Source organism: Alternaria infectoria, assembly GCF_024043175.1.
Source record: "Alternaria infectoria strain BMP 0036 chromosome Unknown scaffold_18, whole genome shotgun sequence".
NCBI lineage: Eukaryota > Fungi > Ascomycota > Dothideomycetes > Pleosporales > Pleosporaceae > Alternaria > Alternaria infectoria.
The window spans coordinates 99,165-124,943 of NW_026250707.1; the positions used below are offsets into that span (position 1 = coordinate 99,165).

General features: G+C 53.0%; 7 protein-coding genes across 7 annotated transcripts; 3 read left to right on the forward strand and 4 right to left on the reverse strand.

The window, feature by feature from the left end:
• Positions 1 to 477: 477 nt before the first annotated feature.
• Positions 478 to 5,771, reverse strand: J4E92_008657 (uncharacterized protein; the record flags this gene model as incomplete). Its single annotated transcript, XM_051500008.1, has 4 exons — positions 478 to 2,346; positions 2,394 to 4,269; positions 4,316 to 4,799; positions 4,895 to 5,771. 4 exons carry the CDS (start codon positions 5,769 to 5,771, stop codon positions 478 to 480), a joined length of 5,106 nt encoding a protein of 1,701 aa, XP_051349706.1.
• A 3,474-nt stretch (positions 5,772 to 9,245) lies between these two features.
• J4E92_008658 (uncharacterized protein) lies at positions 9,246 to 9,870 on the reverse strand (the record flags this gene model as incomplete). Its single annotated transcript, XM_051500009.1, has 2 exons — positions 9,246 to 9,379; positions 9,435 to 9,870. The coding sequence occupies 2 exons, from the start codon at positions 9,868 to 9,870 to the stop codon at positions 9,246 to 9,248; spliced, it is 570 nt and encodes a 189-aa protein (XP_051349707.1).
• Positions 9,871 to 10,352: 482 nt separating this feature from the next.
• Positions 10,353 to 14,318, forward strand: J4E92_008659 (uncharacterized protein; the record flags this gene model as incomplete). The annotated part of the gene is made up of 1 exon (XM_051500010.1): positions 10,353 to 14,318. The coding sequence occupies one exon, from the start codon at positions 10,353 to 10,355 to the stop codon at positions 14,316 to 14,318; it is 3,966 nt and encodes a 1,321-aa protein (XP_051349708.1).
• Positions 14,319 to 14,375: 57 nt separating this feature from the next.
• Positions 14,376 to 14,971, reverse strand: J4E92_008660 (uncharacterized protein; the record flags this gene model as incomplete). The annotated part of the gene is made up of 2 exons (XM_051500011.1): positions 14,376 to 14,560; positions 14,707 to 14,971. 2 exons carry the CDS (start codon positions 14,969 to 14,971, stop codon positions 14,376 to 14,378), a joined length of 450 nt encoding a protein of 149 aa, XP_051349709.1.
• A 594-nt stretch (positions 14,972 to 15,565) lies between these two features.
• J4E92_008661 (uncharacterized protein) lies at positions 15,566 to 17,535 on the forward strand (the record flags this gene model as incomplete). Its single annotated transcript, XM_051500012.1, has 3 exons — positions 15,566 to 15,676; positions 15,743 to 17,370; positions 17,427 to 17,535. The coding sequence occupies 3 exons, from the start codon at positions 15,566 to 15,568 to the stop codon at positions 17,533 to 17,535; spliced, it is 1,848 nt and encodes a 615-aa protein (XP_051349710.1).
• Positions 17,536 to 20,631: 3,096 nt separating this feature from the next.
• On the reverse strand, positions 20,632 to 21,974 carry J4E92_008662 (uncharacterized protein; the record flags this gene model as incomplete). The annotated part of the gene is made up of 4 exons (XM_051500013.1): positions 20,632 to 21,163; positions 21,213 to 21,394; positions 21,443 to 21,692; positions 21,739 to 21,974. The coding sequence occupies 4 exons, from the start codon at positions 21,972 to 21,974 to the stop codon at positions 20,632 to 20,634; spliced, it is 1,200 nt and encodes a 399-aa protein (XP_051349711.1).
• Positions 21,975 to 23,581: 1,607 nt separating this feature from the next.
• On the forward strand, positions 23,582 to 24,921 carry J4E92_008663 (uncharacterized protein; the record flags this gene model as incomplete). Its single annotated transcript, XM_051500014.1, has 5 exons — positions 23,582 to 23,758; positions 23,860 to 24,046; positions 24,102 to 24,242; positions 24,483 to 24,549; positions 24,606 to 24,921. The coding sequence occupies 5 exons, from the start codon at positions 23,582 to 23,584 to the stop codon at positions 24,919 to 24,921; spliced, it is 888 nt and encodes a 295-aa protein (XP_051349712.1).
• Between the last annotated feature and the right edge of the window lie 858 nt (positions 24,922 to 25,779).

Here is a 25,779-nt window from a genome sequence, read left to right on the forward strand (position 1 = left end):
GCCGCCGCCGCAAGATACTTTCTTTTTTCGCACATCACATTGTAAAGTACTGTTGGGATACAGATCGAATTACGCGGAGAACCTCGCAGCACTGATGCGCGCACAATGGACATGTCATAATGATAGGTTGGATCAAATTCAGTGCCGTTGGGATGCCGGCTTCGCTAACCTAAAGCAAAAAAGAAACAAAACACAGAGTAAACGTTGTGGTATAATGCCACCAAACGCCTGATTAACATGCCCAATGAAGACCTCACTATCGCACTCTATACTTCCGCCATTCCACTGTAGACTCCAGAGATCCCCGCATGTTTCGCAATGCTACGTCACCGAGAGGGATATTCCTGCGTCGGACGCTGAACATAGAAAACGCCCAAAGGCTTCAACTCCGGTCCCATGCTTGAAGGTCAAATGAAACCGAGTATACAGTAGAAAGGATAACGAGGGAAAGGAAAGGATAACGAGGGAAAGGAAAGTCTAATGTAACAAGTTGCGAAGAGATGGACTAGCGCTAGCCCCCGTGTTGGCGCGCTCAGTGGGCGCTGACGTGACTGTTGGTGCCTCCCGCATCACTGTATCCATGGGTGTTGCCGGTCTGCCAGGTGCAGGGCTTCCGTGGTGGAGCACAGGGTACTGTGCTACTGGAGGAGGAGCAGTGAATGGGCTTTCACGCGACGCAGGATGTGCGTGAGGATGGGTTGGAGAATAGGGCATTGTCCTTGGTGATTGCATAGCCCCGTTGACCATCATCGCGCCGTTGTTGTGGTGTAACTGGGGAGGTCCACTAATGGGTGGTCCAGAGTACGGTGGCCGAAGCCCTGCCGCTGCTATCGCCGAGTGCATCGGTGCACCTGAAAAGGCTGCATACCCATTCGGCTGAGGCGGATATGGCGCGTGGAATGCAGGAATATGGCCAACAGGTGGAGCTTGTAGTGGTGGTGGCCCGTAACCGTTTCCATTGGGCATGTGGTGTGGGGGATGCCCAGGCCCTGGAGGAACACCGCTATGCCATGAAGGCAGCGGCGGAGGCTGACCTGGTATCGGTCCGCCTGGCAGCGCCCAACCTCCTGCCAAAGCTGGTGGTGGTGGTGGATATGGTGGAATTTGAGTCGCGGGCAGTGGATACGTTTGTGGTGGCTCTTTGAAGATCGAAACTGATCTCGCTCGCTCTTCCTCCTCATCATCTTTGCCATTTTGTTTCTTCCAATGACACTTCTGGCACATGTATGGAGCTGAAGGAGCCGCGTCCACATCAGTGTTGAGCCTCAAGGTTTTGTGCGCTGGTGAAGCAACAGCTGGCGCATCGGTCATTGGCTGATCGCCTTGGCCATTGCCGTTGACGATCTGGCCTTCCTCGACGACGGGCTTCTTCTCGATGTGGCCGTTCATGTCTGCAGTACCGTCGCGGTCGATTGGTCCGTCTACTATACGAGGCGCTTGCGTTGCTGCCGTTTCCTCGTCAAGTTTCCACCATCGTGGGCTAGATTCGATCTTGCAGCGCACGCATTTACGCTCAGGCTTGGGCGCCGCTGGCTCGCTTGACTCTTCCTTGACTGATATACCAGCGTTGGACTGTCGACCTCGGGCTGACGTGGGTGTGGGCGCTGCGACTGCAGATGCTCGGCGGTTGGCCGGCGCAGGCACGATTTGGGGTACGATGCGTGTCGATTGGTCCACCAGATTGGCTTTGCGCGCGGTACCAGTCAGGGTGAGGTCAGCCTGCTTGAACTCCCGCGCGAACAGCTGAAGCGCAATCAGGTCTGTTCCATCTACGGGTTCATTCATTGGGTGGACAACAGTCTTGGGAGCGTGGTCTTTACACCAGATCGCGGCGATCAGAGTACCCGTCTCTCCGTTCATAGTCACCGTAGGTACGGCATCTCTGCGAGAAACTTTGACTGGGGTCATGTCGAATCCGAATGTATATCCGTTGCTGTGCGCGCAGCCAACATGGAAAGTCGCGTGGCACTGCAGGCACGATGTGCATGCGCCGTCGGTTGTCTTGCAAAGCTTACAGACTGCGTCGTACCGAAGTGTTGGTGCTCCTATTCCCTCCACCATGTCGAGACGTGTCGCGCTGCTGAACTTGATTTCAGGATGCCATATTGCACAATACACGTGCACCCAGTTGTTGTCAGCGGTGCGCTTGAGCGGTTCACGGGGTACAAGCGGTCGACCCTTCTCTTGTTGCCGAAGGCGATACTCGTCCTTGGCTTTGTCAATAAGCTCCTTCTCTAGGCGCTCCCTTTCGCGATCACGATCCGTCCTCTTCTTATGCGTAATCTTCGGTTGTTCATAGAACTCTTGCTCGCTCTCCTGCTGTGGGCAGAGAACGCACTCGTACGTCTTTTAATGGTCAGCATGGTATCAGAAATAACGAACCTGCAACTTACATATGACACGCTCTCTTTCTTGTCGTTCTTGCATGGATCGCAATACCACTTGTTTGCCTGTCGCGTATCTTCGACACCGTAACAAGGTTTGTGAACAGTCAACCGACAGGCTGCGCATTCTAGACGCGTACCTTCCGACGACCGACATACAGCGCATGGCAAAGGCTTCAGTTTTGGAGGCGCAGGAACTGGTGGTGGAGTTGGGGCTTTGGGCGCCGGGGCAGCCTTCTCTTTTTCTTTCTTCTTCGAGACAGGCTCGTTGACAGGAGTTGTTGTTCCACTGTCTCCGTTGGTAATGGCGGCAGTTTTCTGCTTCTTCTTCGGTGGCTCTGCAATCGGTTGGGCGATAGCAGCCGGCATCTCGACGTACTCCGGAGTGGGGTTCTTGGAGCTGGGGTCTGACTGCGCGGCGTAGACCTCACGTAGGAGCTCCTCGTCGATGCGACGCTTCCACGCCTTACCTCCACCCTGCGCGACCTTCTTTGCGATCTCGTCTACATTTTCCCATGTCACTGCATACTTGCGCCATAAATTCGCGCAGCGCAGGCAAAGGGCGATGAGGAATCCGGTTTTGTCCTTGGAACGACCATCCGGGGGTATCATTTGACCAGGTGTCACGCCAGGCGCGCGTCTCCATTGGCGAGAGTGGCGAACCGTGCAGAACTTGCACTGGAAAAGTCGCTTGCGCTGAATGGCCTTTGCGCTGTCGAAAGCCGAGTCGTCTGCGGCATCCGCTACGTCGTCAACAAGCCGGGATTGTGCGTCAGGCTCAACCTTCTTGCTGCGGCCCTTGCGGCTGCTGTAAGAGCCCCAGATCTCCCTTCCTTTGGGTGTCTTCTTCCACATGTAGTAATAGCGCACGGCATCCCCGTAGAACATAGTCTTGCTGGTGTGCTGGCGAACGAGCCTGATCTCAGAACCATATTTTGCCACACCTTCGTTCCACTTCTTCTCTTCTTCCTTGGTCAACTCTGGTTCTTTCAAGTCTTTCCGCTTGTCGATCTTCTTGACATGCTTCAAGGCTACATCCGCATCGTACTGATATTTGGTGAAGAGCGTCAAGCACCGATCCAAGAAGTTCGTGTTGTACGGTTCCACTCCAACATGCGACTTGGCCAAGGCCCTTGCCCGATCCATGTACGCTTTTACTTGATCTTCCGTGACGTTGGGAGCGTTGTCTTCTCCTCGAGTGGAGTGTACTCCTAGTGGAGGCATCTTGAACATCAGTTCCGCGGTACACTTGGAGTCCTTGTTCGGCAGATCTTCACCACGACGAATATAACCAGGCGGCTCGTCCATTACCCACTTAGGGCGCTTGGCCTTCTCGGCCTTGTCTGCTTCAATCGCCGCTACCGTCTCTTTCGATAGCTTGCCTTCCTTCTTGTTACCCGCAGCCTTGACGTAGCGTTTCTTAATCTCCGCAGGTTTGACTAGTTCCACAGGGTGTCCATGCCAGACGTTGACGTTTGCTTGGTGTCGAGGTCCCAGCCGAGAACTTGCGCGAGGGTAAATGGCCCGATCGTCGTACTGCAGTGCGTCCTCTACCCGGCAGTGTATGCCAAGATATCGCATAGGCCACATCTTAGCCAAGGCAATCTCGGCCTGTGTTGCAGGATGTGTGTCGACTTGGGAATCGGGGTCCGGTGTGTCTGCATTGGTATCGCCGCTTGCTTCCTCCTCTTCCTCATCTATGACTTCTTCCTCTTCGGCATCTTCGTGAGTGGTACCCAGGCGGGCCTCCAACTTCTTCTCTTGCGCTCTGCTACATGGGCCACAAGCCCAAGCAAATCCACGAGATGGTTTTTTGAGTAGTGGTGGGCGCACGCAGTTCATGTGATAGGTGTTGTGACAGACTGCGCACTCAACGGAGTCATTCCTAATCAGGTTAGCCCCGTCACGTGGATGGGTAAATGGAGACTTACGCTGCGCAATATCCAACACAACGCTTGCAGCTCTTGACAGCGCTTGTGAGTTCCTTCACCCGACTCGTCTCGAGACAGATGTACTTCCACCGCTCGTCCAGGGCTTTCTTGACCTTGTCGGGTACGTTGATGACCGATGAGACGGGAATGACATCGTACCAGCGATGAATGAAGCGGTCAAAAACTTGGTTGAACCAGAAGCTATCTTTGGTTTTGCGATACTCGTCAAGATCGCCGATTTCGCTCCGATGCAAGATTTGGCATTTTCCCCGTAAAGACGCCAGAGGGCATAGATCAGAGTGCATGGTCGCGTAGACCAGACGAGTGTCATTGTTGTAGCGCTGGACATCTCGTGGGCGATAGAACCAATTGACTCGCATGGACTCTATCCGCTTCTTGGGGTCGTTGTCGACGTGGATAAATTCCATAACCCGGCAGAGGTAGTAAGGCTCGCCGGGCGGCTCGCACACGAGGTACACCTGATCTGCACATCCAATTAGAAAACGGAAATCAAGCCGCAAGACGTGGCTGGCGTAACGGAGCGACCGTCAGCTGCAGCCAAAGCAAATCAAAACTTACCGTTGACTGAAAGAATTTGGCCATCGTCGGCTTCCAAGTGACCGTCCTTGAGTAAAGCACCCGTGTTTTCGAACGTCATCATGTTGGTCTCGCGCGCGCTGTTGGCGGCTACCATGGCGCTGGCATGGCTTCCGCGCTTCGCCCCTGCTTGGCTTGGCGCAGCGGCACTCGCGTGACTACCATTTGCGCCATTCGCAGCAGCATTTTTGCGTCGTTTGGTTGCGGGCTGCGGTTGTGGTGTGCTTGATTGAGTCGATGCAGCTGTTGCTGATGTGCCGGAAATATGAGGATTCGGCGCGGTCTCTTTAGTGTTGGTTCCGGGATTACCCCACGATGCATTGCCTTGTGCAGAGGCGGAACCTTTCTTCCCACCCACACTGGCAGAGTGGCCGTTCTCGGGAGCCACAGAATTACGCGACGGCGGATCAGATGCGTTGCCATTTGTGGCTGCAGCTCCCATTTCGAAGTCCATTTCGGTGTCCTCAGCATAATTAGGTCGCGACCTGCCAGGACGGCCGCGCGATCGCGTACCGTATGACGATAGCGCCTCACCGTTTTGATCTGGCTCCTTTGACGATGCTTTGGACTGATTTGAAGCGACGTTGGCCGCCTCAGGTGATGGTTGCAGGTCGTCCATGGCAGAAGACGCGTCGTTGGGGTTATGTGCAGGCTCCCGTACTTCCAAAGAAGCAGCAGGTGTCGAATTTCTGGTAGAAGCCTTGCTAGTTGATTTCGAAGGCGCTACTTCTGATGCAGCGCTGGGTTGATGCTGTTGATTGCTTTGCGCGTCATCTTCGTTGCGCGGTGATGGTGCGTTGGACTGGTCCCCAGCCGTCGAAGACGGAGCCTCGCCTTCGCCGTTCTTCGTGTCCGCCATGCCGATTACTGCAGAAGAAGGCAGAATCAATGAAACGGCCGAGGCAAAGGACGGCGAAGAACCCTTTCAAGGCAGGCGCGGGCTGTCGCCAGGGTTGTCGCTAGAAAGAAGCCCGTCAAGTGCGGATATCAACGCAGCATGAGAAGGCCCATCAGCGCATACACGCGAACTTGTGAAGTAGCAGGTCAAAGGTGAGTATTTTCGGGGTTCAAGACGGCTGGCTTGATGGGGCCGATGGCGAAACCGGGAGAAGTTTCGTGGTTAGACGAAAGAAAGCGTGGTGTGGGGAAGAATTAGTGAAGAAGGGAGCAGTGGTTGAAGGAATTCGAAGATGGCGGACTCGCTGTAGTATGGGTCTAACGGTGCCAAGCTAGGCCCAAGGCTACGTCCGTGGGACCTAGGTTCTTTCTTACGCATATCTCATCTTTCTCATCGGTGCTGCTAACCACAGCACCCTGACAGCAGCGCCCGCGCCTGCCCACGCCGTACAGGTGCGTCGTTCGGCGAACGATGGGGGCGCTGATGGGTCCTTTGTCACGATGTGTTCTTTTGATGGTTTTTGCACGTTCATGTTCACACGGCTTCATCCTTCAACGATCTCCACCACCCCTGTCTGACATACACCGGCAACGCACCCATCATGCGGCGACTATCTCTGTAATGTGCAGTTGCTCCGCCTGTCTCAGTCATGTCCACTTGTATAGGCCAGCGGACAGGCTGCGTCGTTCGAGTCACTACTCGGTTTCATCAAATTGAGGCATTATATTCATCACATCTCATCGATTGCGTGCGCCTCGACATTTCGCCAGGCCTACTGATCTGGTATCGAGTGCTGTGATGATGGCGTGGGCGAGGCGACGAAGGTTGGAAGGAGGCGATGTATGGTACAGTCCATCGTCTAACTCGATTTAGCGCCGACAAGGGTCGACTGGTCTTAACGAGACCTCGTCGTTTGGCAGAGATCCGTGGATGGAAAGGCTTGATGCCGAATCTTCCACAGCACACATTGCGTCACCCAAGCTGGCAGAGTCAGGACATGCGCCTCATTGCCCGCGCATGTGTCCGGAAACGCAGAGCGCCTGGATCGTTTATTGTTATTCCTTTCTGCGGCCCTGCCACACTAGGCCCAGTCGCGTCTGACTCTCTTACACATCCACCTGTTCCGGCCAAATCAGCCTGGTTCGGACGGCCCGATCGTCTCCATCGTCGACTTCCATCTGGTGGTGAAGCTCCAGCGCCGCCCATGGTCGTGTCGCACATGTGCCTGCAACCCGTGCGGTTCGCGGGATTGCTACCTAGGTAGGTCCGCAGACAAGGGACGCTAGCAGACGCATTCAGTCATATCGTGTCGGCTGCCTTGTTGCCCCCCTTCGAAACACCCAGACACCCAGCCGCACCCTAGCAACCCTCGTCGGCCTCAGATTGCCCGCTCCTCATTCGCTGTTACCGGCATTCGCTAACGTGATCGTTGGCGCACATCAGCTCGCGCACTTGCAGCAACAATGTGGCCCACGCACCGTCTCATGGGCTTTGATGGGATTTTCGCTGAAGACGACACCGATGTCAAAACACGGCTTGTGAAAGCAGCCGTCTCGTTGACAGTGACTTGCGTGTGCGACCCGGCGCACTCCCCAGGCTTGCAACCGACCCTAACCAAAGTGGCCTATCCGGTTCTGCGCGGAACGCGCCAGTCCCTCCTTCGCTGGGCCTCACTCGAACTTGGGAGCCGTTTCAAACGTGTTGGTGACTAAACTCCGCCAAGTGACCGAGGATTCAGCTTGCGATATCTCACAACACTCTTGCGCCAAGACAGACGTGGAGTGATTGTCGAAATGCGCCTTGCAGATCAGTCTGCCTATGAGCAGCAGAGGCGGGGCCGGATCTCAACACTGCTCTGGTCCTACAGACAGGTCGCAGCTTAAAGACCTCATTAACTTGATCTCTGAAGTTGCGACACAACTATCTTGTGCCCACGCCTACCCGTGTTGACGAATAAGCGATAACAGCGAAGAGTCTCCTTCGTCATCGCTCGCGCGCGTATATCGATGCAGAGTCCTATAGTCACAAGACTATGAGTGATCTCAGAGCTCCACAGTGTTATCTTGTATTTGCGTTATCGGGGCATTTCACGGTCGCTTTCACCACCAGCACTCAGCGGTGCACATCATTTTCAGTCAAGGACCTGCCTACTCATAACACATCGCTTCGAGCCCCCCTCCACCGCGTCTGGTTTACAGAGACGTTTCATGCCTCAGTAAAGTACTTCGTGAAAGTTTGAATAAGCATGGTTCGGCATGGTGGTTGGGGATGTGTTAGCATTGTCTCATCTTGAAGGGGCGGTCTTTAGGTTCTTTTGCCATAAACTGGATTCAAAAGCCATGCGATCCGGTTCCGCCATGAAAACTACGAGAACTACGTCGTCTGGTACACGGCGATAGACAGACTTGGGCAAGTCGGTACACGCATTGCGAGTTGCGCGGTCGTGTACAGTGCAGGAGGGCACTGGCCGCAATCAACCGGTGGCTGAAAGATGTTCAAGGCACATTCAACACTCAAAACGCTATTCGTGAAATGCGCTGAATCACCAGGACGCCACTTTGCGACAGTAGAGCGCAGCAGGGTGGTTATCGGCGACGCCTACCTAGACTCGCACTCTAGTTTGGTGCATGCGGGAACGACAGGCGCTTGCAGATCGGTCGAAGAGCCATAACCGTGCCGGAACCTATCTGTTTTCTGTCCATCAACGGCGCGCAAAGCCCCTTTTCATGCCCATTGATCGAGCAAGGTTTTCAGCGACAACAATCAAACTTTCGGTCCGAGGGCAGATATAACCACTTACACAGCCGTGTCCGCACCGTCATGCTTGCCAATACTGCCTCAACCATGGGGAGCTGGGAATGTGCTGGCACCGTTCGTGATCGCAACAAACAACGCTCGGCTCCAGTACCGATAAACTGCCTCTTTTTGCGAAAAGCGCAGAGATCGCCATTTCCTGTTCCGGCTGGATATGTTCACGATGGATTACCCTGATTTCTTCAAGGTGTGCGGGCACTTGTCATGGTCGGGGTGGGGCCTTGATGACATCTGCCTGCCGAGGTCAAGCCGCTGACCTGCATGGAAAACGCACGAGCCAGCGCCAACATTAGCTGCGCTAGCATCCCCAGTGCGGATCCCCCTCCTCAGCGACTGCAACTCGCAACGGTAGCTCACGCATTTCACAGAATATCTACCCATGCGAAAATAGGTCATGTACAATCAATAGAACGGCAGTATGATTGAATTGTTCTGCACGTTGTCTGCATCTTGCCGCCAAACAGATCGTATCACTATAGGCTGCTGGCTTCCGCGCACGAGAAGTTCAGCATCCAACCATGATATAGCCATTTTCCGTTTGTCTTTTCCCTCATCAACTCCCACCTCATATCCCACCAAACGATCAACTCCTAGCAAGTTCCAAATTGTAGATGAAGAAGTTTACAAGGCGAAGATGGCCAAAAGACCGGCGAGACCGGCACCAGCGATACGAGCTGAAGCCTTGTCGGCGGCACCAGTGGAGGCGGGACCAGCTCCGGAGCCAGATTCGGTTCCAGAGGCAGAGGCAGAGTCTCCTGGGTTATCGTTAGTACAAGAATGAGCAGAATCTACTGCTGGTGACAATCATACCTGAGGTAGCCGTAGGGTTGGCAGAGCCGGTAGCAGAGGCAGAGGCACCTGCAGCAGCAGAACCAGAAGCAGAGCCGGAAGCAACAGCGCCACCAGCAGCGCCAGGGGCGAAAGCGGTTTGGCTGCTGGGGAAAAGGCTGTTGATGCAGCTGTCGACGCACTTGGCGTAGGCAATGGAGTCGGAGGTAGAGCCATCGCCCTGGTCGCACTTGGCAGCACATTCGTTGGTTGCGATAGCCTGGGAGGCGTTGGGGCGAGCGTTGCCCAAGCATGCAGCCTGGCAGTTCACATCGCCGGCGTCGCAGTCCATGGCACAGCTGATGGCGGGAGAGAGACCGCTAGGAATGGCGGCAGCCGCTGGGGCGCTGGTAACAGACGCATCCTGGGGAAGGGCGAAGGCGCCAATGGCGAAGAGGAGAACAGCGGAGTACTTCATCTTGAATTTGGTTCGGGTTTGGGTATTACTCGAAGGTTGTAAATAGCGGTTCGATTGTGAGGATTAATACAGGTATACTGAAGATGCGGTAAGCGAGCGTGGGAAGTACGAGTACTTGAAGGCTGAATCAGAATAAAGAACGAACGTTGGCGCACACACTGAGAATCCGGGGCAGGCCATCTCGCTTTTTATTGCACTGTTACACTACTAGTCAGTACATAGGGGTTTGGCGAGTAGTGGCTCCGTTGTGCTTATATTGGGTTTCGACTATGCCTCGTGTGGTAAGCCTTGTCGGGCCGGCGGCGTCATATCGAGGCACGTCGGCTGGAACCTTACCAGTGGTAGCCTGGACTCCAGGGCTGCAGGGGTCCACCACACCTGCCCCATCCATCTGCGCCAAAACGCGCTAGAAAACGACGCGTCGCGACATTCACCTCACCACGCCACTAATAAAGTGCCGCCGCCTCTCATACACCAGCGCAATGGACGACAGTGATGAGTATGGCGATGAGTTTGACGACACGGAGTTTCTCGATGCCGCAACGCAGGCCGAGAAAGAGAACACGCCTGCCTTCCCGCCCTCACCAAGGCCAGCCAAGCGGCGAAAGATCAGCAACGTAAATGAGCAATCGGAGTCTGTTCCGCGCAAGGCACAACGAGGACGTCGCCGAGGCCCATTCGTATCGTCTGATGAGGATGAAGACGCATTTGATGAATCTGATCAGACATTGTCTGATAAAGGCAGCAAGAGTGTCTCACCTGCAAAGAGCGTGCCTGCAAGTCGCAAGAAGAGAGCGCAGTCGAAGCAAAGTTATGATGAAGATGCATCGCCCGTCAAAGAGACTGCTGCGGATAAACGGAAAGAACGCATTCACGTATCCACCATCAACCTCGAGATGCCAGACACATTCTATACACAGCCACCTCCAACAGACTCCCCACCGTGGAAGCCGCGAGGAGCAATATGGACGAAGCCTGCTACCACGATTGGCGTTCATAAGCCATCAGCACCTGCGAAACAGAATGGGTTGGACGCTACGAGGAATGTGTCTTTGCCGGGTAGACAGTCAACATCATCTAGGCCCGCACCGCAAGCGCCGCCGTCTCCAGTTCCTTCAGACTCATTCGGGGATGTCGACATCGACATTGACGAGTCACCAAGATTACCAGTTCGGGCTGCAACGGCAACAGGTGCCTATGACTTCACCCAAGACCTAGCAGATCTCCCATCCGACGCCTTTGCCTCCTCATGTTCCTCGCCACAGAAGCAGGACGATGTACAAGTTACGTCAGCCAGAAAGCGTGTGGTCGCACCTCTCACTGGCCTACGGCAAACTACCTTGTTCGGTCGTGCGGGTGTTGATAGTACAATCGCCCCATCCCAAGTAAACAAGCGTTACAATTTTGTCGTCGACCAGAAGGCAGAGCCACCCACTCACCACAAGCTGGATCCAGAAGCAATCAAGACGTGGGTATATCCAACAAACCTGGGCACTATCAGAGACTACCAATTCAACATCGTCCAGAGAGGGCTCTTTCACAACCTTCTCGTCGCTCTTCCGACTGGTCTTGGTAAAACATTCATCGCAGCTACGATCATACTGAACTGGTTTCGATGGACGACGGAAGCACAGATAGTTTTTGTCGCTCCAACCAAGCCGCTCGTGGCACAGCAGGTAGAAGCCTGCTTCCATATCGCAGGTATTCCGCGCTCGTACACCACAATGCTTACCGGAGGCGTGTCGACAGGCTTACGCGCAGAAGAGTGGAAAGAGAAAAGAGTCTTCTTCATGACGCCTCAGACACTCCTAAACGACTTGAAGTCTGGATACGCAGATCCCAAGAAGATTGTACTGTTGGTAGTTGATGAAGCTCATCGTGCGACCGGCGCTTATGCTTATGTCGAGGTCGTCAGCTTCCTCCGCCGATTTAATACGAGTTTCCGAGTACTGGCCTTAACGGCTACACCTGGAGCTGATGTTGAGTCGGTTCAGAAAGTCATCGACGGTCTGGATATTTCCAAAGTAGAGATTCGAACGGAGAACTCTATGGATATCTGCAGCTATGTTCATCAGCGCAAGATCGACAAGAAAGTCTTCCAAAATACAGACGAGATGGAGATGTGTATGGAGCTATACAGCCAAGCACTACAACCCTTGGTGAACACAATAGCCGGTCTCAACGCTTATTGGAGCAAGAACCCCCGCGACTTGACGCCTTTCGGGTGCCAACAAGCCAAGAAGAAGTGGTTCCAAGAGGTCGGTCGAAACGCCAACCGTGGCCTTCAAAGCACGGTTCACACCATCTTTGCTATCCTCGCATCTATCTCCCACGGAATGGACCTACTGAAGTACCATGGCATGGGACCCTTCTACATCAAAATGAAGGAGTTTCAGGATGAAGCTGCCAAAACAAAGTCGAAGTACAAGAAGCAGATCCTCGATAGTGACGCTTGGAAGAAACTGATGGTGCGTCTCCATGGGTGGATCAACGACGACAACTTTGTTGGGCATCCAAAGTTGGAGTATTTGCAGCAGGTTATTCTGGATCACTTTGTTAACGCAGGTGATGGCCGAAACGTCGATGGCGCGCCTCCTTCGCAGACGAGAATCATGGTATTCGCCCACTTTCGTGACAGCGCCGAAGAGATCGCGCGCATCCTGAAAAGACATCAGCCCATGATTCGCCCACGCATCTTCGTCGGACAAGCGCACGGGAAGAATTCGGAAGGTATGTCGCAGAAGGACCAGTTGGAGGCTATCGAGAAATTCAAGAATGGCGAATTCAACACGTTGATTGCCACCTCGATTGGTGAAGAAGGTCTCGACATTGGTGAGGTCGATCTCATCATCTGTTACGATTCGAAAGCGTCGCCGATTCGCATGTTGCAGCGCATGGGCCGTACAGGTCGAAAACGCCAGGGACGAATCGTCATGCTTCAGATGGAAGGCAAGGAGGAAAACGACGCGAACAAGGCGAACGACAGCTACCTCAAGATGCAAGAACTTATTGCAGATGGAGGGCACTTCAATTTCCACGACGACGTATCTCGCAGGATTCTACCACCAGATGTCAAGCCAGTCGTTGACCGACGCGCGGTAGAAATCCCCGCCGAAAATTCTCAGAAAGACTGGCTCCCAGAGCCAAAAAAGGGAAGGCGGACAAAGAAGCCTCCCAAGAAATTCCACATGCCAGACGATGTCATCACTGGCTTCGTCACTGCAGGCCGTATGGGCGAGGAGATTGCACCAAAGGGTCGAGGGAAGAAAGCTGCTATGCCAGTATATCCCAGCGAGACAGCCTTTGAGATGCCACCACTCGAGCCGGTCCTTTTAGACGACTCAGCGATGCAGGATCTCGAGAGGCGATACCAGACAGTCTTCGACGATGATGACGCTCCTATGGTTGGGGGATTGGACCTGAGCAAATTTCCCGAGCGACAGCGCACCCTGCCTTACAAAACCCGACGAGTCGGGCCAGGTCGTGTCACACGGGCTTTTGCCGGTACTATGCAACGCATGCACGATATGGACACTGACCGCCTGGAAAAGTTCCAGCGCGATCTGCACTATTCTGATTGCGAATCAGATGCAGACGATGGTTTCGTTGTGTCACATACGGAGGTTGCGCCAGTCATCGCAGAAGACATGTGGGAAGACGATGAACCCGCTTCACCGGTCCTTCCGACGACCAAAGCAAAAGCAAAGCCTGGCCCGAAACCGAAAGCAAAGGCACCGGCGAAACCCAAGGAGAAGGCGCCACCAAAAGAGAAAGCGGCACCGAAACCAAAAGGAAAGCCAGTGCCGAAACCCAAAGAGATGGCACCTCCGAAGACCCCTAAAACACCAGCACCTCGTGGTCGAGCGCGGAAAGACAAACCAGCTGTGGAAACGCCGACTTACGACACCGACGCATTGGATGAAACACCGATAACAAAAACACCTAACTGGCGCGTGTCCAACCTCGCTATGGAAGGCAATGAGTCGTCTCCACCACCGACAGATCCCCGTTTCCGCCTACCATCCCAAGCCGACACAATTGGCTCGGACGATACGTTGGGTGCGGATGATCCGGAGGACCCTCTTGCATGGCAGAATGACTCGGAGCTGGCTAGCTTCATCATTGAAGGGGAGGAGGAAGAGGTAGTGCCTACATCCAGCTTGCCCAGTATTGATATCTTTGGTGTCGGGGCGGGGACGCAAGCAGTCGTCAAAGCTGCCACCAAACCAAAGCGGACACCCAGACGCGAGAAGCTCTTTACCAGCGATATCACGGACGACGATGCAGTTGTCAGCAGTGATAGTGACGATGATGCACCGCTCGTCAAGAAGGGTGCGAGTAGGAAGGACGCTGTCGTTCTTGATTCTGATTCAGAAGTGGAGGAAGACGCGCCTGTCGTTCAAAGGAAAAGAGGCAGACGGATTATAGACGACGACTCGGATGAGTAATAGATGAGGCATCGAATCGATCTTACGACCGTATAATTTAGATAATACAATGCATGTTCATTCAAACTGTTTCCAATACCCTGGCTCGAAGCCGTCCATTTGTTGAGTGTACGGTTCTCCAGCCTTCACCCAACCCTTGATGCCACCACCAAGTGTCAAAGATGTGATTTGATCATCGCCCTTGTCCGCAATATAGTCTGCAAACCAGCCAGAGCACCTGGGGCCTCTTCCATTCGATGCGCCTATGATGTGTCAGCGTGCTAGTAGGATCTTCTTGTTCGTGTTCCTAAATGACGATACCATGTGGCACGCATCTCACGCCACCAACACACGATCATCTCCTTCATGTCGCATCAAGAACGTCATTTTCATGAGGTGAAGAACTGACCACAATAGAACGCAATGCGTTTGACTCCCGCCCTTTTGCATAAGTCGTACAATACCCCGCGGTTCATGTAGAAAGAGTGGGCGGGAAGGTTTAGGCTACCTCTAATAGTTCCGCCCTCATAATCGGTGCGTCGCACATCGACAATGAGTAAGTCTGGAGACGAGAGATGTGACAGGGCCTCTTCGCGTGAAAGCGTCGGTGCGGTGCAACGTGGGGCAGGAAAGGCATCGGTCCAACTCCCCGTCGATTTGGTGGGCTCAGCCATGTCGAAGTATTAGCGGCCGTTATCAGGAAACTATTCTTAGGATATGCGCTCGCTGCAGTTGTTTTGGATATCTAACGCGCAAGTGGATTTGCAGAGCCGCACGAAAGGGTGGTCCGTTGAGCCTCCCGCTAGCGCGTCATGTCAGGGTCCAATTGGCATGTCACCGCCGCCACAGCCTTTGGTACTGGCCACATTGCTACAACCGTGGCCCGATGAACGACTGATTACAATTCCCTGGAATGCCGCGGATCTGTTCTAGTACGATACATCTGTCCCTTCCACGGTTCACTCTTTTGGCCTCTTGTGAATTCGGCTTAGGCTTCGTCTTTCATTTATCTTAGATTGCCTTGAGTCGGAACTTCCTACCACGTCCAGGGTCTGATTTCCGACTTGCGCCAACGCGGTTTCAATAATCTACACGCTGGCCTCTTTGCCTACCCCACACATACACTCGGCATTTAATTTACCGGAGAGACTCATATACCGAGGATACAAGTAGTTGTAAGTTTCCAACTCCTCCATCCCCTTGGGAGGCGCTGTCGCCGACGTTTACTGACTGGAGGACTCAAGTAGCCACATCATATCATCACCACGATGCGCTCCGCTGCGCAGGTGTTCTACCTAGCCGTCTTCTCGCTGCTGGGTAGCTCACACGCTGCGAGCCATGCTACCAAGTCGAGTAGTCCTCCGTCAGACGTCTGCGATGTAAGCAACAAGTCGAAAGCTCCACCGGCCCAATCTGGAGACTCAAATACTAAGACCGCCTTTCAGATATCGCCTGGTGCGATAGTTTCCGACGCTTGCGTAAGCTACAACACGCTCGAACAGCTCAACGAAGCCATACACCCATACCTCCAGTCCATCACGCAAAACACCGACTTCTTTTCGCATTACCGATTGAACCTGTACAGCAAGAAATGTCCGTTCTGGGACGACGAGAATGGCATGTGCGGGAACATCGCATGCGCGGTTAATACACTGGACAACGAGGAAGACATACCGCTCGTCTGGCGCGCAAAAGAACTCGGCAAGCTGGAGGGGCCTACAGCACAACATCCGGGGAGGAAGCAACAACGGGAAGAGAGGAAACGGCCGCTACACGGCAGCCTAGGCGAAAACGTCGACGAGAGCTGTGTGGTCGAGTACGACGACGAATGCGACGAGCGCGACTACTGCGTTCCGGACGACGAATCGGCGACTGCAAAGGGCGACTACGTGTCGCTTGTAGACAATCCAGAGCGCTTCACCGGATACTCGGGCGTCGGAGCTCAGCAGGTGTGGGAGGCTATATACCGGGAGAACTGCTTCAGTAAGCCTCCCAAGAATGCACCCTCCACTGGCAGTTCGTCACCACCTGGAGGATCGTCTTTTGGCGGGTTTGGAAACCAACAACAACTGCACGCCGCAAATCAGTTCCGCAACGTCATGCAGGAACAGGGCAAGAAGCAAAAGGTTCAGTCTGCGATTGCTCACGGTTCTCCTGTAGATAGCCTCGACCCTGTCGAATTCGACGATACCTGCCTGGAGAAGCGCGTCTTCCACCGCGTCATCTCTGGCATGCACGCGTCCATCTCCACGCACCTCTGCTACGACTACCTCAACCAGACAACAGGAGAGTGGGGACCCAACCTGGCCTGCTACGAGCAACGCCTACACAACTACCCCGAGCGCATCTCCAATGTCTACTTCAACTACGCCCTCGTCATGCGGGCTGTAGGCAAGATCAGGCAGCACATTTCCGACTACTCCTTCTGCTCCGAAGACCCCGAACAAGATCTCCGTACCAAGAACTCGGTCCTGCGCCTCGCATCCGCCCTCCCCTCAGGTCCCGAGATCTTCGACGAGACGGTCATGTTCCAAGACCCCGACACAATGGTATTGAAGGAGGATTTCCGCAACCGATTCAGGAATGTTAGTCGCATCATGGATTGCGTCGGATGCGACAAGTGCCGACTCTGGGGTAAACTACAAACGAACGGCTACGGCACAGCTCTCAAGGTGCTCTTCGAGTTCGACGAGGACGATTCCTCAAAGGACCCGCCGCTTCGCCGCACCGAGCTTGTCGCTCTCATCAACACGATGAACCGTCTTTCGCATTCACTGTCCGCCATCAAGGACTTCCGTCGCATGATCGAAGAGCGCGATGGCTTACCTAGCGACGTGGCTCCTGCGCTACCGGCGACCGACAAAGGAGTGTTGAAGACAAGACTCGCGCTCGAAGACTCTGACGAAGACAAACCAATCGACATCTTGACTGGCGGAGAAAAGATCCCAAGTTTCAAGCGAGACTGGGACGCGAGGAAGATGACCATGTGGCAGGAGGTTAAGGCCGAGTTCAACTTGGTCAAGAGAACATTCTACTACGTGTTGTGGCAGTGGACACAACTCCCCGGACGATTGTAAGTCATGAAATTACCCATAACTTACTAAGACACCAAACTAACAGATGGAACAGTACCAAGATCTTCATTCTCGAAATGAGGAGAGCCTACAACTGGTGGATGGGTTTCGTGCCCGGTCCGAGGAGTTGGGAGATTCGCATCCCGAGACGAGACGAGTTGTGAGCTTGTTCTCGAATCGAGACGCGTAGATGCGTAGATGCGTAGATGCATGCTGGTTTTAGATCGTACATGTGTTTCGATGCATAGCTTAGGCGTATTTGGGTATGATTGGGTTGGCATATATCGAAGGCATTAGATGGCGTTTACTTCATCTTGACACGCGCAATGCTATACACCTGGCACGTTTGAATATATCTTATCGCAACACACTCACCGTTCTCCTCATGCATTATGCGACGATGCGCTCACGCGACGTTCCCCAACCTCCGCGGCATCCATCGCGTCGTTCCACGCGCAATGACATATCCCACCTGCATCCCAACGCCGCGGTCTCAGCACCCCACTACGTCATCTCGGCCGACCTTCGCCCTCGCCTCGCCTCCTCATTTCCAATCCACTGTCTCCAAACCTTCCATCCGCGCACATCCGGTCGTATCGCGTGAATTAAGCTCTGCTAAGCATTGAGGAGAAGCTACACGCCTGTTTTCCACATATTACCCATTTGGGAAAGCGGAGAGGTGCGGAAGATGAAGTAGAGAGGGGAACAATGATGAGTAAAGTATACCAAAGGTATGCGTCTGTTTTCAATGGTGACTTCTCTGCGCGTGTTGCGCAAGGGATCGCCGGTCAGTGTTCGCGTTACCGTTATTGCCCTCGTCATCACGTCTACTAATCGTTGTTTACGTGTCGTTTACTGCAGACCGTGCCGCGTTCAGACTACTAAGCTTTTAGTTAAGCTACACGCCTATCATCCACGATTACCCAGAGCGGTAATTGGTAATCTAACAGAAAGAGAGGGGGTGCGAGAGGGGTTCAAGCTGTCCCACAGCGGGGTTCTGTGAGGGGTTTCGTCGTCTTGACTCTTGGGTACTCTGTTTTTCTGTGGTACTCTGAAATAATTTTGTGGTTTTGGGAAAGGTACCCGATGGATATTTGTGCCAAGGTGAGGAGAAGGCATACGCCTATTTTCTACAGTTGATGCTGGAGTTACTCAACGGGGTAAGGAAGGATGCGAAAGCGGTGTTTGCGCATGTCATGCGAGTGCGGCTCCCGGAGTTGTGCTGCTCGTCATACCTACGAGTTGTGGGGTTTGTTGCGTGTTGGTGATGATGGTTGAGGGGGGCTTTTCGCCTTCGGCTTACTACTTGCGGATGGGACGTTGAGGAACGCTTGGAAGTTTCGAGACGAGCGATAGCGCTGCTTTCGATGGTTACTGATTTGGGTATCTGATGGAGTGGAGATTAGGCTGTTAGAGTAAGGAGAACATGTACTGCTGTTTATCACCAAGCTTTTACTGAATAGCTGGAACCTGGTCGGCTTTCTTTTAGTTTGGTACAACATCCGTCAACTGAACAACATGACATGGTGGATGCTGTACTAAAGTGAAAGATGAACGATGAGTTCAAATTCAAACAATGAGTTTTGAATTACTTGACGAGACACGCAGGTCGTGAGCCGAGAGCCGCCTGACAAAGACTGCGAGGAAATCTTGTAGGCGTTGGAATATGATTAGAGAGAACACTGCCTCTGATCCCTAATGCCGCTTTCTCCCAGTACTTCGATTCGAAATTTGTTTATCAAATGACTGCAAGCTCGAGGTACATGTGGTAGTTTCAACGTCACCCAAAACGTAACATGTACTACCCAAACCATCAACCCACCGCTCCTTCCCGGACTCGCTCTAACCTAACCCAACGGACAGTTCTTTTCTAGAAATAGTAGTCTGCATTAGGTCTTCAGAAATCTGCAAGATAAAGCGAAGGAATACGCCTGTTTTCGACAGTTACCTGACTGGGACAAAACACCAGATGTTTGGGTACGAAGGAACACGCTTGTCAAGTGCTGGTTGCTTTTCTGCACGCCTAGTAGATTTGTACCGAGATCTGAACACATGCAAGATGAAGCGAAGGAATACGCCTACTTTCCATGATTGCCTGTCTGGGTAGGCCAAGTGACACACCGATGTTTGGTGTTGCTTTTTAGTGTTTGAGATGTTGGTACGCTTGCGGAGGCGTGTTTAGTTTGGAGGAATTCGAAGCAGGGTGCCGATGGCGATATATTGGTAGCACAGAGACGCGATGCGAGGTTTGCGACGCTTAAGCTCGTTGCGAGAAGGAAGAGGCGCGGATGGATTGGTATAGAAGTAGAAGTTATGTGTCCCTCAACGCTGCGTGTTTTACTATCGTGCCTGGATGCGACTACTCAAAATGCCAACAATTTGACGAGTGCATACGCCCGAAAAGACACACGGCGATCAACAGAACATGAGCGATCACACGTGACTTCTCAATTTACACCTGGGCAGCCTCACCAACGGAAAAATATGAGGCTCTCATACGCCTGCTTTCAACACCTACCCAACACCGTAAACGCACCCACTTCCTAAGGAACGAGCAAGCTACACCAAGTCTGACAAGCCAAACGCCTACTTTCCACGCCTACCTGTTCCAGTAATTTCTCGTCGTTGGCAAAAAAGACGACATCGACGTGTCGTTGGCGCGTCATCGAGAGAGGAGAAAAGTTTGCTTATTCCCGCGTAACCTTCCCTTCCGCGGGTACGAGTCGGTGAGCCACGGGCAAGCAGAACAAGCAAACCAATTTTTCTCCGTTGGCATTACCAAGCCTCCGCATCTACAATCTACGGTTTTCTTCAATGGGTAACTTTGAAGAGGCCAAGCTTTGGAGCCTGCAATCGATGGTTACTGTTTAGAGGAATATCGGCGAGGATGAAGCTGTTTCACCGTTATTGCCGTATCGAGTGCTGCGATCAATGCGCGAGTTTAGTGGATGGTGATGGGAAAGTGTTATTTCCGACGTATTGCCGAAGATGGTGGGTGAGGCGTGAGAAGGTTTTAATATAACCGTTTGGCGCCTGCTTTCGATGCCTACTCTATGCGGTAGGTGAGGAAGGTTCGATGCAGGGACGAGAGGTAGTATACGAGAAAGGTTGCGTGGTTGCTTTTGAGGATTGGTGGGTATACCCGCCTAGTTTTGATCCACCGACCGGGTGGACACTCAACGGGTATATACAGCCGAGCTCAAGCATTAACAACTACGAATGCCAGATAACCACCAGCCTAAGATTACAGCAGATCCTATTTACAAGTAGATGTAGCACAGAGGGCTACCGCCAAGGGTGTTGAGCACATCGCGAATCTTCACAGTCTTTCCGTTGACTCCCAAGACCAAGGGCTCGTCGATGGTGGCGTTGCGGGTTGGAGGCTTGTTCGACAAAGTCAAAGTACCGGTCACCTCGTTCGCCTCACGTGGGTGAAGTGTCTGCCAGATCCAGTAGATGCGGTCAAGCATAGCGTGGTGGAGCCAAAAGACGGGGTCGTTCACAGAGGAGTAGAGATCAGTTCCGTCGCCGCCCATGGTGTAGTGGCCTGATGTGTGTAGACCGAGGAAGCCGTCTGGGTAGCGACCTTGGATTTCGACCCAGAAGTCGCGATGCGTCTGAGAAGCTCTACCAATGGTTACATTCAGTAAGTTTGCCGTAGTGAACCACTTCTTGGGAATGTAAGGACTGATGTCTCGGCGCAGGCAATGAGGATTGTAGTCGTTGGGGTCGATGCCCAAATCGGGGAAGCCTTGCATACCAGGAGAAATCGGACCAATGTTCGCCACCGTGCTGTACTTTGTTAGCTCGCCGCAAGCACTGAGTTATGCGATGTTCTCACTTCTTGAAAGGGCCGCTCTTGACACATCCGCCTCCTTTTCCAGAGGGGATGGAAATTGTTCGGGCACCGGCAAGACTGCCATTGTGTGCGAAGAACTCGCCATCGCCACCCAGACTGGTATCACTTCCGTCGAAGACAGGGGACTTGTATATGTTGTCGGTATGTGCGAACCAGTTCCAGTACTTGGGAAGTTAGACATGTAAAAGTCACTCGAAGTGTCTGGTACTGACTGGTTGATAGCCCTTGTAGCCACATTCGTTTCGAAGGGCTTGCTCGTACGACCAGACAAAGTAGCGGTGCCAGGTGAGGAAGAGACCATTGCCATGAATGCCAAGGGTCTGGTTCACGTGGATGGCGACATAGTCGTCAAAACGCGTCTTCGCTGCTGAAGCCCACGATTTGTCGGACTTGGCTGGCAAAGTTCGCAGACATTGGACAGCTTTGATGTATGCTTTCCGCTCTGACTTGCTCAGGTGATCCCTTGTCGAGGTTAGCCAGCACTAATTCATGCGCGTAGTAAGCTTACCAGTCCCTCCGGATGGTTGTCTTCGCCAAAGAACAACCTTTGGGGGCCCTTTTTGAAACACTCTCATTTTGTTCAAGCGTTTCGTATGCGCTCTGCTGCAGTTGGGCGAGCGCCTCGAGAGGGTCTATTGCAGGGTCTATATCGATGACTGGAGTTGAGGGCGAGTCAAAGGGGACCGCAGCCACAAGGCTTACAGCCAACAGCTGCACGGCGGTTACAGCTTGTAACAGACGCATGGTGATGGTGATGGGATCGCTATGTGCAAGGTCTGGCGATTTAAGGAAGTAAGATCTGAATCCAAATCGACGGTTATATCCAATGCGAATGCAACCCTTGTTCATGCAAGGCCTTCGCCGCAAGCGTACTTCCGATTTCCAAGGACTTATATTAGAAGAAGCGGCTCTGCAGCGAGTCCAGATGAATAAATCGATCAACGCGGCTTAGAGTATAGGCGCGCCTAATGAAAGCCTGCATCCTCCCCGTACTTTAGCCCAAGAGTGTCCTGCTATGGGGCCATAGCTTGTACTGGAAACGCGGTGCAGGCTAGCCTACGGCCTCCTTAGGTACGTCTTTGACCTCGGAGTAGAGACTGAACGGCCGGTAGCGCTCGTCGTGGGATATTACCATGCGGAATTATATGCTGCCAAGATTATACCATGTCAGGGCGATGGGAGTGCATGCTTCCCGAGCACGGCACTGTGTGTGGTCGCCCATTGTTCGCTTGGAGTGGCGAGTAAACGGCTGTCACGATGGGGACTGTTTTTGGTAGTGAAAACTTCGCGCAATGCGATGCAGAAGGATCATCTGTCGACCGTTTAGCTGGGTGATCTAAAGGCTCCTGAAGCAAACTTGGCACTGCTGAGATCTGGGATCTGTGGGATTTTGTTGGATCGAAATGACATATGCATACAAAGGCGGAAGGTTGGATATCGACCAATGAGACGCCGTCCCACACCATGCGACTATATCTGACTGCGGCATGAGATCGTCAAAGGGTCGCGTAGGAGTGGCGCCTTCCTGCGGTGAATGCGAGACGGGACGGAGACGGGAAAGAGCCCTTGACAGTGGTAAACGATCCCTAGTACCTGCCGCCCCACGAACAACCGGCTCACTCCCATGACTGCGCCGCTTTATACCAGAAGCCTTTAGACCCAGAGACATTTTCATATCCCACGCAATGTCACCAAACAAGCCCATTGGCGATCAAGTAACAAATCGCAAAGGCTTCCAGCTCTGCCTCTGCCTATTCAGCCTAAACTGATCCTTCTCGTATTGCCACCCCCGAGAACCAACATGTCGGCTTGTTTACCACGGAAGCGAGCTCGGTTTTCGCTGCAAGTTGAGACCATTCATGCGCGTAGCGGACCATTAGCCACCCGTCGACCCGTCGAACCGTTGCGCTGGGCTGGCTCGTCTGCGATGGAATCCTACCCTTCGGCCCGATTACTTAGTGCGCGAACGCATCTGGGACCGGTGCATGCTGGAAGTAGATGCAGGTGCGGGTTGCATGCAGGCGATGCCGTCTCTTTGCCATGCAATATGGGCAATATACAGTCGTTTCAAGAAAAAGCAAAGCGCAGGAAGGATTCACCAAGAAATTGGCACGCAAGGATGCCACATCTCACGGTAAGCAGGCTGACGAACCAACAAACGAGGCCATGTCACCTTCTAGAACACTGCTACCGTGCTTTGAAGTCGTTGCAGAGAGCTCCGTATCCTGCTGAGCATGAAATGTAGGAAGGGGGCACGTAACACAACATATCCTTGGTTTCGACAGGATGCATGACACTTATGTCTCCTCCCTACGACTCCATTTTGCTAGACCCTCATCTTTGCCGTCACTATGGCACCAAAGAATACCGACCCGGTGCGTGCAGCAGAGAGTAATCTGGGATACCTCCTCGGCGTTACCGCGACTTTCCATGTCATCGCACTGACCTTTGTTGGAATGCGCATGTACGCCCGCTTCGTCGTCGTGAAGGCGTTTGGCAAAGATGATGCCCTCATACTAGCGGCAGCGGTGAGAAACTATCGTGAATCAAGTTTGAGTGCTTCTCTAACTGCGTGGATTAGACTTGTGTTTTTCTTGGTGGAATGGTGACCTACATACTAGCTGGCCAGCATGGCTTAGGTCGTCACACCGACACTCTCGAGAAGTCAGATCATCAAGAGTACCTGAAGTTGACCTTCATACAAGCTCTTGTATCCAGTATTGGGGGTATGGCCTTCCTCAAATTGTCTGTCGGGTTCTCACTCCTTCGTTTGGGTGTTCCCACGTTATACAACAGGATACTCTGGTCGCTTATCGGTAAGTCCATGGTGCTTTGAAAAGCGAATTAGTTAAGTCTACTAAGCATTGTCAGCATTTGTCTGTCTCTACACACTGGTATCTTGGAGTGAATGGGCTGCCGTGTGCAAACCTATCGCCGGCTTCTGGAACAAAGACCTCAAGCCAACCTGCGTGCCTGTGAAAATCCACAAGAGCTTTGCGCTGATGAATACAAGTAAGTATATCCTCCGCCACTCTTACTGTACGTGGTGGCTGACTAGATCGTACGCAGGCTGCAACATGTTTACGGATATCTGCTTTGCAACCATCCCTATTCCCATCATTATGGGGTTGCAGATGAAGCAGAAGACTCGCATGTACCTCATCTTTGTTCTGAGCTTGGGCTACACGTAAGTTCCCCAGCATCGGGAAGGGAGGCTTGAGTTGAGGCACAGAAGCTAACCCAAGTCAAGAGCGGTGGCCATGGGCATCGTCAAGGCCGTTGTCCAGAATACAAAGAGAGGCGACCCCGATCAGTCATTGTAGGTCTCTATGTCTATACTTGAACCAGTATGGACGTTTGCTAACAGTATGCCAGCACGAACGACATCCAATTCTGGGGCTTCCTCCAGGTGAACGTCGGTATCATAGCCGCATGTGCGCCATCGCTCAAGCCCCTCGTCGGTGGCATTCTTCGCCTCCCCTCGACACAGTATTCCAACAGCCGAAGTAACTTCGCCTCGGGATCGAACGGCCAGTCCAACAAAAGTAGATTGCAAAGCAGGATACGCGTTAGCACTCGGATTGAGAGCAAAGGGTGGATAAGGACAGATAGCGATATCGAGCTGGATGAACGAGAGTCCTTTGGCAGCCAGGCGCACATAACGAGCAACAAGGATGGAGTTCGTCAATGATAGACCTGTTTTATAGCCGATATTCATCTTTGCACCTCATACAGGGAAAAACCTGAACGGGTCTGCAGCCCACATCAACATGGAAACTTGCAAAGTTAGTGTCCTAACGTCGATGTAGGCTCCGGACCTGTTCAATCTCTTCTTAGGTTGACGTGTATGAATAGCACGAATGCCTTGGGGCTAGTTCTCCTCTGTGCGACCTTGGGAAAAGACCAGTGTCTTCGTTCCTCACATTCATTTGTAGAATTGAAGCTTGTGAAGATGCCTATGTCGAAGCAGATACCTAGGTAGGCAATCACAGAGCACGATACGACTGTGCAAGTAAACAGCTTTTCCAGTGGTCGCGCATTTAAGAAGGCAAGAAACCTGTCCCAAAGTATGCGATGCGCTGCCTGTGGACGTCAGATGTGTAATGAGTGTCGTGCGCGTGGTTCATGCCAGCAGTGGGCGACCTCGGGATGACGCGGGCACTAACGGGACCCCTCGGCCCCACCCCTCACTCCGCACTCATGTTACCTATGTATGTGTCTACACAACTGGACCCTACTAACTCACAGTATCCCGTACATTCAAGAAGGAGACTACCACATCGCCGTGTAAGTCAATGATCGATAGGGATGTCATTCGTAATGCGGGATGAGTCCTCACGGCAGTATTGGGCGAGAACGAAAACTGTTTACATATGAGAAGGCATCACCAGGGAAAGCATACGACGGGTAGTGCGAGGCAAACCTATTCGTTTCATCTCGTTTACGGTATAATGATACGCCAGTTATACTCCCTTCGCAACTTTCGGGGAACAGTGCGGACCCATCACGATTGACCTGTACCATGTTTGGAGCGACAACAGACAAGCTA